General features: G+C 39.8%; 1 protein-coding gene across 1 annotated transcript in view; it reads right to left on the bottom strand.

Moving 5' to 3' along the window:
* The window catches only part of sacm1l (SAC1 like phosphatidylinositide phosphatase), a 62,758-nt gene that overhangs the window by 28,705 nt on the left and 19,334 nt on the right, over positions 1–14,719 (bottom strand). The window contains exons 2-6 of the mRNA XM_003225767.4: positions 13,109–13,206; positions 10,891–10,965; positions 9,572–9,699; positions 8,667–8,816; positions 5,525–5,584 (exon numbers count right to left, since the gene is read on the bottom strand). Coding sequence (XP_003225815.1) covers positions 5,525–5,584; positions 8,667–8,816; positions 9,572–9,699; positions 10,891–10,965; positions 13,109–13,206 — 511 coding nt within the window. The remainder of the gene's footprint in view (positions 1–5,524; positions 5,585–8,666; positions 8,817–9,571; positions 9,700–10,890; positions 10,966–13,108; positions 13,207–14,719) is intronic.

The raw sequence follows: 14,719 nt of genomic DNA, 5'->3' as shown, positions 1-14,719 counted from the left end.
CAAGTGGCAAAATCAAACACTGCAAAAGAAATAAACCCATTCTACACACGGTGAACTATCAATATGAGACATTTTGTTCCAAGTTCAGAAACAAACTGTCAGAATTTAAAGAAGTCTAATTTCAACAAACTGTCTAAGGTGGATTTTCAAACGAAGCACAAAAGATGAGAAATTCCTAACATGGTGAATTAACACATATCTAAAAATATACTAAGAATTATTAGACTAGATTTAATACACTAAAAATGCCAAAATTCAAGTATTAAAATACTAATATTAAAATACAGTACCACAGCAAAATGTGCACAGTTGTACTGAAATACATTGGACAAATCTATATCCATAATAAAAGTAAAAACCCATATGTGTGTATGTGGCACACATGTGTGTATGTGTGTCCGCTCACACAGCCAGCCTCCAGCCTCCACAAACAGGCTACAGTTCCCAGTGCTGAGAAGCCGGCAAGTCACTCTTTTCTACTGACATGCGGTTACAGCGAGCTCCATGAACATGTAGGCCAAACCCTGCCAATGTCCTTCCCAAACACTATAGCTTTTGTTTGGGGACTGGTACTTCTCGACCTTACCGCAGCGTTTGACACCGTTGACTACGATCTACTGATTCACCGTCTCGCCATGTCCGGAGTTCGCGGTCAGGCCCTCAATAGGTTCAACTCATTTCTGCGAAACCGGAGCCAATGCGTGGAGTATATAGATCAAGTCTCTGACAGATCTCCCCTCCTATGTGGGGTACCCCAAGGTGCAATTCTCTCCCCTCTTCTCTTCAACTTCTACGTTAGACCCCTTGCTAGTTTGGTTCGGAGTTTCGGCCTAGACTGCTATCAATATGCGGATGAAACCCAACTCCTTCTGTGCCTGGAGCCTGGAGCAACGTCAATACCAGACAATTTCACCTTATGTCTGGAGGCTCTGTCGAACTGGGTATGTGCTAGCAGACTGAAGGTGAACCCGGCGAAGACCGAGATTCTCTGGCATGGCCGCTCGACCGGTCTGACCCATTTGCTACCCACCTTCGATGGTGCTGCCCTATCTCCTTCGCCTACCGTTAAGAGCCTGGGTGTCATTTTGCATTCGCAGCTGACAATGGAAGCTCAGGTCGCTGCTGCCAGCAAACAGGCCTTTTTCCACCTACGACAAGCGAGGCAACTGGCACCCTATCTATCTGATGAGGCGCTGGCAACAGTCATCCATGCCACGGTCACGTCTAGGCTGGACTATTGCAACGCGCCCTGTATGTTGGCCTTCCGATGTCCACAACCCGAAAGCTCCGTATTGTTCAGAATGCGGCAGCCAGGCTACTCACAAGAACACCCATGAAATGCCACATAACACCAGTGCTGCAGCATCTGCATTGGCTTCCAACTGATTACCATGGTCTATATAAGATGCTAGTTCTGACCTTCAAAACTCTTTACAACCAGGGCCCATCGTACCTTAGGGACCGTCTCTCCTTCTCCCATCATCGGAGGTCGCAACGACCATCCCAACGAGACTTACTTTATGTACCGGGTCCTAGAGAAGTGCACTTGGAAAGGACCAGGCACAGAGCTTTTTCTATTTCTGCCCCTGCCTTATGGAATGCCTTGCCGCCCTATATGAGAGCCATGCGTGAGTTAGGGCCTTTTACCCTCGCACTCAAGACCTGGCTCTTTACTAGAGCTTTTAATCTATGTTAATTTTATTAATAATTATTTATTTATGTATTTTTATCCTTTACAATTTTATCTTGTAAATCGCCTAGAGCATCGTGGATGGAGGGCGATTAATAAGTTATTAAATGATGATGATGATGATTTCCTCCTAGATTTGGCTTTTTCCACCACAGGCAGACATCCCAGGGTTCTCCATTGGTGTGGAATTTGCATGACCCTACCTACTGCCCTTCCCTTTCAAATCTGTCTGCAGAACAAACACAGCACAACTACACTTCCTGGAGGAGTTTGGGGGATTGACTGCACATGGTGGAAGTTGTAGTTCACTCTGCATCAAGTCAGAGCACTGTGACTCCTATTGGGGAATGTAGAGGAGTTGTAGTTCACCTACACCCAGAATGCTATCAACCCAAACAATAATGGCCCTGGGCCAAAGTTGCCATGCATATCCGATATGCCCAGATTTGAATACTGGTGGGTTTTGAGGGGAATTGGCCTGGACATTTGGGAGTAGTAGGTACTGTGATTTATAGTTCACCTGCAATAAATGAGCACTCCGAACCCCTCTGATGATAGACCAGGACCAAACTTGGCACACAGAGCCCCCATAACCAAAAGAGCATATTGGACAAGTTTGGGGGAAAGGGAGTTATAGTTCACCTGCATCCAGAGAAACAGTGACCCCCACCAACAATGGACCGGGACTTTGCTCAGAGAAGTCTCATGACCAACTGAACATACTGCAGGGGTTTGTGGGAATGGGCCTTGATTTGGGACTTGTAGTTCACCTGCATCCAAAGAGCACAGAACCCAGCCAACGACGGATCTGGACCAAACTTGGCACACAGACTGAACATTGCCTACCGTGGATACTCACAGATGTTTCGGGACAATTGCCCCGGAAATCTGGGAGTTGGAGTAGCTCACCCCATCCAGAGAGCACTGCAGCCAGGCGATGACTAGCCAATGACAGATCTCGACCATACTTGGTACACAGACTCAAAATGGCCAACTTTGAATACTAGCAGGGTTTGGGGAGGATTGACCCATGATTCTGGGAATTGTAGTTCAACCACTCCAAACTGAGAATACCTAACAATCAAAGACAAATAATGCCTTTATCAAATAACCCGGGCATCGCCGGGTTCCCAAGCTAGTATATAAATAAACCAAAGTGGCGACCCCCAACATAAGTATGAAAGCATAAAAAATAAAATACATGTAAATACCAAATGTATATCAATATAGTGCTACATTATTTTATAATTCATTCAACTGGACTCTGCAAAAACATACATCACCGAAAAAGGAAAAATACATTTCAGTTGGAAGCTTTCCCTTTTTGAATTGTATTTTAATATTCTTTCTTAAGTGTATTTTTGTAATATCCCTTATCTGAAATGCTTGAAACCAAAAGCATTTTGGATTTTTAAAAAAAGATTTGAAATTATTTCATTTACATAATGAGATATTTTAGAAATGGAACCTAGGTCTAAAGACCAAACTCATTTGTATTTGATATACACTTTATACACATAGCCTGAAGATAAATTTTACACCCCAAATATTTTTAAATAATTTTGTGCATAAAACAAAGTTGGCATGCATTGAACCCTCAGAAAGCAATGGTGTCAATATCTTGGCTATCCATGTGGATGATTTCAGAGTATTTCAGATTTATGAATAAAAGATAATCAACCTGTATTAAAATTTCAATAGGTGGGAAGGTAACGGCGCTCCATGCAGTCATGTCGGCCACATGACCTTGGAGGTGTCTACGGACAACGCCGGCTCTTCGGCTTAGAAATGGAGATGAGCACCGACCCCCAGAGTTGGTCACGACTGGACTTAACGTCAGGGGAAAACCTTTACCTTTAACCTTATTAAAATCAGTCTATTAATTATGTCAATTGATATCACTTCTTACTAGATGTATCCCTATTCTATTTCCTAATACAGTAGAGTCTCGCTTATCCAACGTAAACGGGCCGGCAGAACGTTGGATAAGTGAATATGTTGGATAATAAGGAGAGATTAAGGAAAAGCCTATTAAACATCAAATTAGGTTATGATTTTACAAATTAAGCACCAAAACATCATGTTATACAACAAATTTGAAAGAAAAAGTAGTTCATTACTCATTAATGCTACCGTTTCCCTGAAAATAAGACATCCCCAGAAAATAAGACCTAGTAAAGGTTTTGCTGAATTGCTAAATATAAGGCCTCCCCTGAAAGTAAGACCTAGCAAAGTTTGTGTTTGGAAGCATGCCCAATGAACAGAACCCCAGAGCATGCAGGATCGGTAAATGTGTGTACCATATACATAGAAATAATGGTAGTAATAAGAAATTCTTGCTAGGATTCACAGTTTGTCTGGTTATGCTGGTTTGTGATGATATCTACTGTACAGTATATAATAAATGTTCATTTTTTTTGTTCAACAATAAAAGTGAATTCTTCTTCATGGAAAAATACGACATCCCCTGAAAATAAGACCTAGCACATCTTTGGGAGCAAAAATTAATATAAGACACTGTCTTATTTTCGGGAAACACGGTATGTAGTAATTACTGTATTTACGAATTTACCACCAGAATATCATGATGTATTGAAAACATTGACTACAAAAATGTGTTGGATAATCCAGAACGTTGGATAAGTGAGATCCTACTGTACTTGTAAGAAATGCACATCTGTATCATATCAAGGAAAGTATAGATTTTAACCTATAATGAACATATAGGCAGGAACAAGGTTGCTGCCTTCATTAGCAGTTTAAAAAACATTAGGTTATGGGAATTGATATGGCGAAGTCTCAAGGTGGTTAGTTAACTTGAGAATACCAAGACTCAGCCAGGAAACACTGCATCTTGCATGCATAATTAAAAGACTCTGCTTAAGAAGCTCAAGATGCCAAATTAATGGATTTGTTTCACACAAAGAAGATGGACAATACAAACTTAAACTCTGAGTTGGTGATTTCCAAAGCAACAAATTAGGATTGGAAAAGTGCTTACTGAGCGCTCACACCACCTGAAAAAGTCCCTACTGGATCAAGGCATTTTACAGAAACTCTGATACAGTAAATTTTGAAAAAAACTGAGAAAGGCTCAGGTGGAGGATGCAGTCTTCTAAAGTCCAGTAAGTAACTCCAACCCTTGGATAATTGCCCACCCCTACTTTAAAAAGTCTATTACACCCCTTAAATCCATTACTCCTGTAAGAAGAATGCAATTTTCTCTGCTGCGACATGCTAAATCCAACATCTAGATCACTTATTCTCCTCCTTTATGTCGTATCTAAGATTTTAAAAATATTTCAGTATTCTGTGCTATCAACTTGCATGTGTCCCATCTTCCTGCTACATTATCAGAACTTGATTTCTTCCTTTCACAGAACTCTCACATGCCTCAGAACTCACACATTTATCTACAAGGTTCATCAAAGTTTAAGCATCAAGCAGTTATTTTATGGGTTAAAAAAGGCCAAGGGATGTATACTCTTGAGGTCTTATTGAAAGACTATTTAGAATTTACTGTGAGCAACTTCTGTTTCATTTCTCCTGTAGTTTGACAGTTCCTGTTTCAGAACTCTTCTAAGGCATCTTTAAGCATCTTGAAACATCTCCAGTTTCTTCTGCCAATTTCACTATGGGCTCCTCAGCTTTTCTCATTCGATATTTCCACCAGTCTGCTCTAACAATAGCTTTAACTACATGTAACCCACTTTTCGATGGCTGTTACAGTTCCTGGTTCCAGTTAAATGAGGTCATTGGATTCTCAAGTGATTATTATCATTCATTGATATACAAAAAGTCAGAAAGAAAGGGAGAAAAACCTATGTGCATTACCTCGGGCTGAGAAGCAAATTCTCTAAGAAGATGACCATTCCATACGAAGCGTGGATCTGCCTGTAATAAATTGAAATGACATAATACATTTTAAATACTGAGTGTTTTGCGTTTGAACAATGGTTGGCTCCAAATTTAATTATATTTAAAATTGATCCAATGAAATAAGGAGATTTAGTCATAACTAACCGAAATCTCCTAACTGCAGTGAGATTATTCCATAATTTTTATTATTTGTCTGGACCCAAGTTAAGGCTTTTCTGAAGTATGACAGTAAGTATGCCTACCACTTCTACCTCAAGAGTTCTATGAAACACACTGTCAGGAAATGGTTCACAAAACTAACTCCAGAGCAATCAGAATCATAACTACAATACTATCTATATATATAAAAGGATAAAGTTGTTTGGACAGTGACTATAACAACAAAACTAAACGTCCCAGAAATACAAAACTTGGCAACACAATGCAAAAGCCTTGCCTCCCAGTTACAACAACACAACCACACCACAAAACCACAATCTGGACCCACAAAACTCACAACAACGCATCATGACTATAACAACACAACTAAATGCCCCAGAAATACGAAACTTGGCAACACAACACAAAAGTCTTCCCTCCTGGTTGTAACAACACAACCACACCACAAAACCACAATCCGGACGCACAAAACTCACAACAACGCATTGTGACTATAACAACACAACTAAATGCCCCAGAAATACGAAACTTGGCAACACAACACAAAAGCCTTCCCTCCCTATTGTAACAACACAACCACACCACAAAACCACAATCCAGACCCACAAAACTCACAACAACGCATTGTGACTATAACAACACAACTAAACGCCCCAGAAATACAAAACTTGACAACACAATGCAAAAGCCTTGCCTCCCGGTTGTAACAACACAACCACACCACAAAACCACAATCCGGGCCCACAAAACACACAACAATGCATCGTGACTATAACAACACAACTAAATGCCCCAGAAATACAATAATAATAATGATAAATAATAAACTTTATTTATACCCCGCCACCATCTCCCCAATGGGGACTCGGGGCGGCTTACATGGGGCCATGCCCAGAACAATACAATATAACAAAATATAATAGAACAACAAATCATAGCACATTAAACAACACAATCAAAGAAAATATACACTACATTAAACAAGATCAAAGAACAATAAAACCAAGGGCGGGCCACATGAACACTAGATTAAAAATCGAGGTGAGAAAGGAAGTAGGAGTAAAAACCACAGAGGACAGGGTCATAAAGTGGCGGTGCGATCTGGAGGACAAATATTGAAGGAGAGCAGCAAAAGGGATGTATGTAGTGATTACTCTCCAAAGGCACAACGGAAGAGCCATGTTTTCAGGTCTTTCTTAAAGGCTGCTAGTGTGGGGGCTTGCTTAATCTCACCGGGCAGTGAGTTCCACAATTGGGGGACCACAGTAGAGAAGGCCCTCTCCCTTGTTCCCACAAGGCGGGCCTGAGATATTGGCAGTGGTGACAGGAGAGCCTCCCCTGACGATCGAAGGGATCGGGCAGGTTTATGATAGGAGATACGGTCACGAAGGTAGGTGGGTCCCAAACCGTTTAGGGCTTTATAAATGATGGTCTGCACCTTGAATTGGGACCGGAAAATAAACAGCAGCCAGTGGAGCTCCTTGAACAAGGGAGTGGATCTCTCCCTGTAACTCGCCCCAATACAAAACTTGGCACACAACGCAAAAGCCTTGCCTCCCAGTTGTAAGAACACAACCACACCACAAAACCACAATCCGGACCCATAAAACTCACAACAACGAATCGTGACTTTAACAACACAACTTACGCCCCAGAAATATGAAACTTGGCACACAACTAAACGCCACAGAAATACGAAACTTGGCAACACAACACAAAAGCCTTCCCTCCCGGTTGTAACAACACAACCACACCACAAAACCACAAAACTCACAATAATGCTTTGTGACTATAACAACAGAACTAAACTGCATGGCCATCTGTCTGAGAGGTTTGGGTGGGTTCTTCCTCCATGACAAAAAGAATGGGGTTGGACTGGATGCAAACTACAAATTCCAGCACCCCATGGCATGGAGTCCATGCATTTCAATTAGAGGCCTCTTCTTCTCCCTTTCCCCGCCATTCAACCCACTGACCCAGTCCCATGGCTCCGCAGGCAGGAAAGGCTGGGACGGATAGAACAAAGGAAGGAGGGAGGGAAGGGAAACAAAGGAACACCAAGGACAAGAGCCCTCCCTCTCTGCCCGGAAGGCCAAGAGCAAAAGGGAGAGAAAGACCATTGATCCGGTTATATTTACCCTCCTTTCTGACCAGTGTGTTCTTATCAGCAAGCTCAGGATCGAAGCAGAGAAAGGGAACAGCATAGGAATAAAGGAAACAAGGAGAGCACCCACTCTATCTATCCATCCACTCATCTATCCATCCACTCACCCACTAATAATAAACGCCTACACAGGCAAGAATCAGCCATGCACGGAGTCTACAAGGCCATTCAGTGCTCATCCACCTCCCCAATCCCTACATTCACACTTGGCCTCCAAAAAAAGAATTACAATAATAACAATGACAACAACAACAATAAGAATCAACACCATCACAGGCAAGAAGCAGCCAGGCACTGAGGCTGAGAGGCCAGTCAGTGCTACACTGGGCCTCCAAAAAACAATACAGTAGCATCTAACTTATCCAACCTTCATGACCACTACAACAACAACAATAATAAACACCTACACAGGCAAAACAAAAAAAAGACTATTGTACCACAATAAAAATATAAACCGCACTCAGCAGAATCAGACATCAAGATTAACAACAAACCAAAGACAACAGGGATCTCAAGCAATTATCAATCAACACAAAAATTGAAGAAGGTAACAGACTATAAATACTACTACTAATGTGAGTATAAAGAAGGGTGGAGGTCACAGCATCAATACAACCTAATATAGACTGACCAACACCACCAGACTAAGCCACAGCAATGCGTGACCGGGCACAGCTAGTGATACTATATAATGATTACTGTTAAGATAGTATGCAATTACGACCAACTTGTTTTTCATAAAACTTTAAAGAAGCTTGGGATTAACATCCTTACCCTCTCAAGCAAGCTCATTTCTTGAAACTCCGGACTTGTATTGGCCAACCGTTGTAGGGTGTGCGTTAAATCATATGTTGTAGAAAAATAAAATCCGTCCACGCTCAGTACATGGCTAATCATTGCTAAAAAGATTTTATTATCCTGCAACTGTTAGAGGTAAAATATTGTTATTTGACATTATTACTGTCACATTATCTAGTCAAGTGGAAAATGCTGTATAACATCTGATAAAGACTCAATGCAGCGAGGTTTTAAGGCTTTTCCCTACTTGGAAGGGACATCTCAATCATGTTAAGGTTACAATATAGGCCATGCCCTCAATACATAGCTACTTAGCAGAGGACAAGGATATGGATCATAATAATCTATCCCCTCTTTATGATAATTACACTTTAGTTTCAAACTATTGTTATTTAATCCCCCTCCCCTAAAAAAAACCCCAGGTTCAAACTTGAATAAGGTATAAAGTAGATCAGTTTGAATCCTATCAGTAAAACCTACAGAAAAGCAACAAATATGGGATCATTTCAAAATTATAGTCAGGGTATATGGGCCCATGGAAGGCAGCTAGTAGTTTTCATCTGTATAAAAAGGTGTGGGATCTACCAGTTGTCTTTTACAACTCTGTCCTTTTGAACTGTCCTTTTGAATTCTGTTTTGGAAAGTTTCCTAATTTTCAGCAACAGCTTCCTAGGGGTCATGACCAATTAGAGTGGTGTCTCCATCCAGAAAACTAGTTCACCAGGCTATGTGCTAATTGCTGAATTCGTAAGAATTGAAAATAATATTTCAATTATTGTGTTCTTGAACAAGCATCAATACAGCTGTCATTTTATCTCAAATGTACTCCAAGAGATTGCTGAAATTGTCAAAAAGGTTTTATTACATCAAACATATCCTACCTGAATATCAGTTAAATGTAATATTGTCTTTTTGTAAGAGAGGATGTCAAAGTCGGTTGCTTTCCAGACTACATGATTGAAGAATTCACCTACTTTTCTCTTTTTTGTTATTACAATAAGATATGTGCCTGTAAAATGGGAAGAAAAGAAGTCAGCTACACAGTTTTCTTCTACCTCTCAATTTCTCTTCAAATTCACAACACAAACAAGCCAAAGCGGGAAGGGGCATTGTATTTTAAATCTCTTTTTCAATAATTTATATATTGTGCTGGTCATCCTGAGGGTTGGATCACAAAGGATGGCTAGTGCCCAATTTCATGGGCTTATTCACAAAGTATGTTTTTACCATTCCAGAAGGCTACAGATGGGGAAATGCAAGCATAATTACTCAAGCTTTCACATCACAAGAATTTTCAGAGCCAAGAGAAAGGTTGTTGCACAGTCCTTCAATATCATGTGATGTTTATATGCCCGACAGTTTTGAAGATAGCGGGGAAGGCACTAAAATATTTAATACACAGCTTGCTCCCAGAAATAATGTCACCCCAATGATTGTACTGAATATATAAACTGGTTCTTACCACAGAACTTCCAAAGGTCTACATCCAAGTTACATCTTTACTACTGGAGTGGAAACCTTCATGTATACATGCAGTTAGAATTCAATTTTTCTTCCCACCTTTCACTAGTGATACAATGCAATTGTGCCTTGAAACCAAATTCTATTAGTTCAAGTGTGCCCAAAATGCCGTTTCAAACAGTTCACACATGGTTCTTTTCTTCTATTTCATACTTGCTCATGTCTTAAATCAACATTATCAGTGTATATAACTATTACTGTATATGCATGTATGTGACTAAGTTTCTGTGGGATCACTACTTGTGTATGTGTGTGTTAAGAGAAAAACACCTGGTCAATTACAACTCATGGTTGAGTAATTGGAACAATCAGGGCTAACAGGCTTGAGCCACTCCCTGAATGGGGTATATCTGGGAAATGTTTGCAATGTCTTTTGGGGACTTACTGGGGGACTTACTGAATGCTTGCTGAGAGCCTACTATGAAGTTGCATGAATTTAATGCAAGAGACTATGTGAGTTTTTGTTGCTGGAAGTTTTATTATGATTTTTGACTCTGCTACTTAAGAGTAAATTTTGATTTTCTCTTCCATTTTTTCGTGGCTTGTTTTTTTTTCTTTTGCTCATTGTGGATAAAACAAAGGACTGGATAAGTCTGGACAGGACTGCACGCAGTTTGTTTTTCTACAAACCCGTAACAATAACAACAATTTTATTTCAATTTTCCAGCATGCCTCATACCTGCCACAAGACGGATTGTTCCCAGAATACCATATATTTGCCTGGTAACTGCTGAAGGTGGAATATCTTTCTTAACTGAAAAGGAAAAAAACAGCACAAACGGTAGTACTCATCAACGAATGTCAACGAGACTGAGAGGCGGGAGCTTTCCACCCCTTCACTATATCTAATCTTTGGGAGCTGAACCAATGAAAATATATAAGTAATCTAAATTTCTAGCTGTATCTGGTTTTTTCTTTATTTGGGGCTGTTTTTTCACCCACCCACCCCAGTTTGATGGAGATGGGAGGGGTAATAAAGACCAAACAATGGTGTTTTGCTGTAATTTTACAGAAATATGATTTTTTTACACTAAATAAACACTGAAGAAGTCCAAGGATTTGGAGGTGAAAGACTTATTATTTGGAGCAAATTGGAATACACACATTTGAAAAGATATACTGTATATACCCGAGTATAGACCGAGTTTTTCAGTCCTTTTTTAAGGCTGAAAAAGTGCTCCTCGGCTTATACTCGGGTGAGGGTCCTGGCAGGAAAGCGTGGAGCTTAAAGACCAGGAACCTCACATTGGAGGAGAGGAAGGCCTGTTCTTTCCTCTGGGCACAACAGTTGCACACCGCCCTTCTCCTCCTCCCTCGCCCTTCCCTTCCCCTCCATGGAGGGAGGGGAGTGAGGGCATGTTCCATTGAGACTGAGTTTGCTCCCTTCGCCTCCCCCCCTTCCATTCCCCTCCGTGACCTCTCTGCTTCTTGCCTTCCTCCCACGCAGGAAGAGCACAATAAAAGCTCCCAAAAGTGGCAACCCAGCCTATATTAATATTGATAATAATGTAAAAAGAGACCCCTAAAGGCCATGCAGCCCAACCCTCTCCTGCTCCCATGCAGGAAATGCACAATAAAAACTCCCAAAAGTGGCAGCCCGGCCTATACTGATGATGATGATGATGTAGAAAGAGACCCCCAAAAGCCATGTAGTCCAACCCCCTCCTGCTTTCATGCAGAAAAACCACAATAGAAGCCCCAAAAAGTGGCAAACAAGCCTCTCATAATGCACTTCATTTTTTCTGCCTAAGTGGAGTATCTTGCATTTGTCCCTATTGAACTTCCTTTTGTTGGTTTTGGCCCATCTCTCTAATCTGTTAAGATCATTTTGAATTCTGCTCCTGTCTTCTGGAGTATTAGCTATCCCTCCCAATTTGGTGACATCTGCAAACTTGATGATCATGTCTTCTAACTCTTCATCTAAGTAAAGAAAAATAAAGATGTTGTACAGAACCGGTCCCAGGACAGATAAAGAGGAAGCAAAGCAAGCACTCAGGAAGGAAGGAAAGAAAGAGGCAGAGGCCATTTTTATTTTCGAAAGTTACCAGTAGCTGCTGCATTTCCCACCCTCAGCTTATACTTGATCAGTAAGTTTTTCCAGTTTTTTGTGGTAAAATTAGGTGCCTTGGTCTATATTCGGGTCGGCTTATACCCGAGTATATATGGTATACATATTTATATCAAATCTCTCCAATTTGAGTTTTCCAAACATGCAGGTAAAATAAAAAAACCTTAACTGTTAACAGAGGAGGAAGAAGAGTGTTACATTGTTGCATCAATGCTGATTCTTCAAATTCCTTCCAAACTAACATTTTATAATGGTATACACTTTTGAAGTACAGTACAGTCTCACTTATCCAACATCCGCTTATCGAACGTTCTGGATTATCCAACGCATTTTTGTAGTCAATGTTTTCAATACATCGTGATATTTTGGTGCTAAATTCGTAAATACAGTAATTACTACATAGCATTACTGTGTACTGAACTGCCTTTTCTGTCAAATTTGTTGTATAACATGATGCTTTGGTGCTTAATTTGTAAAATCATAATCTAATTTGATGTTTAATAGGCTTTTCCTTAATCTCTCCTTATTATCCAACATATTCTCTTATCCAACATTCTGCTGGCCCGTTTACGTTGGATAAGCAAGACTCTACTGTATGTGGAAATGTATGTAGTAATACATTTATTAGTCTTTTAAGATGCCATAATAAGATTCCTTGTTTTAATTACCACTTATTAACTAGCAAAATACACTACTGTGAGAATAATGGATAGACTGCAATGGAAATGCTATTAAAATGAGTCAGATTGTGATGACAATTTTATTTTGTATCTTAGAGCAAAGTAACATATCATATTAAGCAAATATCAAAGTGACAATGAAGTGATACCTGTGAGAGTAACCTCCGTGGATACTCTGTCAATGGCAAGTACATCATTTGCTCCAACATCGCAAGCTTCCACGTAAAACTTCTCTGGTGTTATGTGCCTATGGTATAAAAAATATAATAGAACATCACAAGACGAGCAGACGGACTACGATTCTCTCATAATACTGCTACCTTTAGTATACTTTGGCAATAATATTATACTTCCATATCATAAGACAGGGAATTAAAACAGGAATTAAAACATATTGTATGTAAAAGAAAAGACATTCTTGTTTAGTGTCAACAGATTAATTTCTCAGATTTGATTATTTTGATCTTGAAAGCAAGATCAAAAGTTAAAACAAAAAACACTTCTTAAAAGAAATCTGTCTAACAAAGTCAAGAACAATTTTCTCCCAATTCTTTATTTTGCTCTTCTATACCTCTTGTTCCATCCTTTAGGCTCATGTTGAACATACAAGTCATAGCTATAGTTCAAATATAATTCTAACCAATGAATTCAGCATTCTGGAAGAAGCAAAAACCACTAGCACTGAAACGGTGATCCTATGTCATTAACTTTGCTGGACTGGCTATGTTGTCCAAATGCCCAATCACCATCTCCCAAAGCACTTTATTCTCACATTAAGAAAGGAAAATGGAATGTGGACAGCAACAGAGATTTGAAGATGGGGTTAAAGCTAACCTAATCAAATGTGGAATAAACACAGAGAACTGGGAATCCCTGACCCTCAAGCGTTATAACTGGAGATCAGCTGTTACTAACAGTGCTGTGGGGCTTAAAGAGGCACAAATAGAGGGCGAAAGGTTGAAACATGCGAAATGCGAACTCTTTGTAATGACTGCCTTCTATCTAGAAATCTATGTCCTCACTGCGAAAGATCATACAGATCCAGAATAGGTCTCTACAGTCAATTACAGACTCCCTGCCAAGGCTCTATCCTTGGAAGACAATCAAACTCAGTGACAAGTGATTGCCTATCGATATGGGTCTAGGAACAGACCTTTATATCTAAGAGTAAGTTGCATGTGTGAATAGCAATAGAAAAACAAAACCAATCATTTCCTACACATCCTAAAACACTAGTTAACACACCAGCCTCATGAGGGCTCTCTTGCTTGATTAACCAAACTTCCTTTCTGGTTTCCATCCAGGATCACACTACATTTCAACAATTCTCTCCACCATAATAATAATAATAATCATCATCATCATCATCATCTTTATTTCTATACTGCCCTATCTCCCAAATGGGACTCTGGGCAGTGTACAACAAAAATTGGCAAATATTCAATGCCTATAAAACATAACATAATAAAGCACTTCAAATAATAAACAGTCATATAGAGGACATCAGAATATACTTATAAAACCACTCAAATTAGCAGTGAGGGATTTAAATATACAAAATAAATAATCAGAACACATTCATACAGTTGACTTTAGGCAAAACTCTTTCTTCCTGCCTTTATCTTCCAATGACTATTGCTAAAACTAAACTTGTCACCCTATACTGACAAGTTTCGCATTCTATTGCTATTCACACAAAACTGTTCCTAGACACTTTATGTATATGATAAAGTTAACTTACACCTATGCTATCAACTTCT

This window comes from Anolis carolinensis, chromosome 6 (genome assembly GCF_035594765.1).
Source record: "Anolis carolinensis isolate JA03-04 chromosome 6, rAnoCar3.1.pri, whole genome shotgun sequence".
Lineage (NCBI taxonomy): Eukaryota > Metazoa > Chordata > Lepidosauria > Squamata > Dactyloidae > Anolis > Anolis carolinensis.
This window is presented reverse-complemented; position numbering and strand designations above follow the sequence as displayed.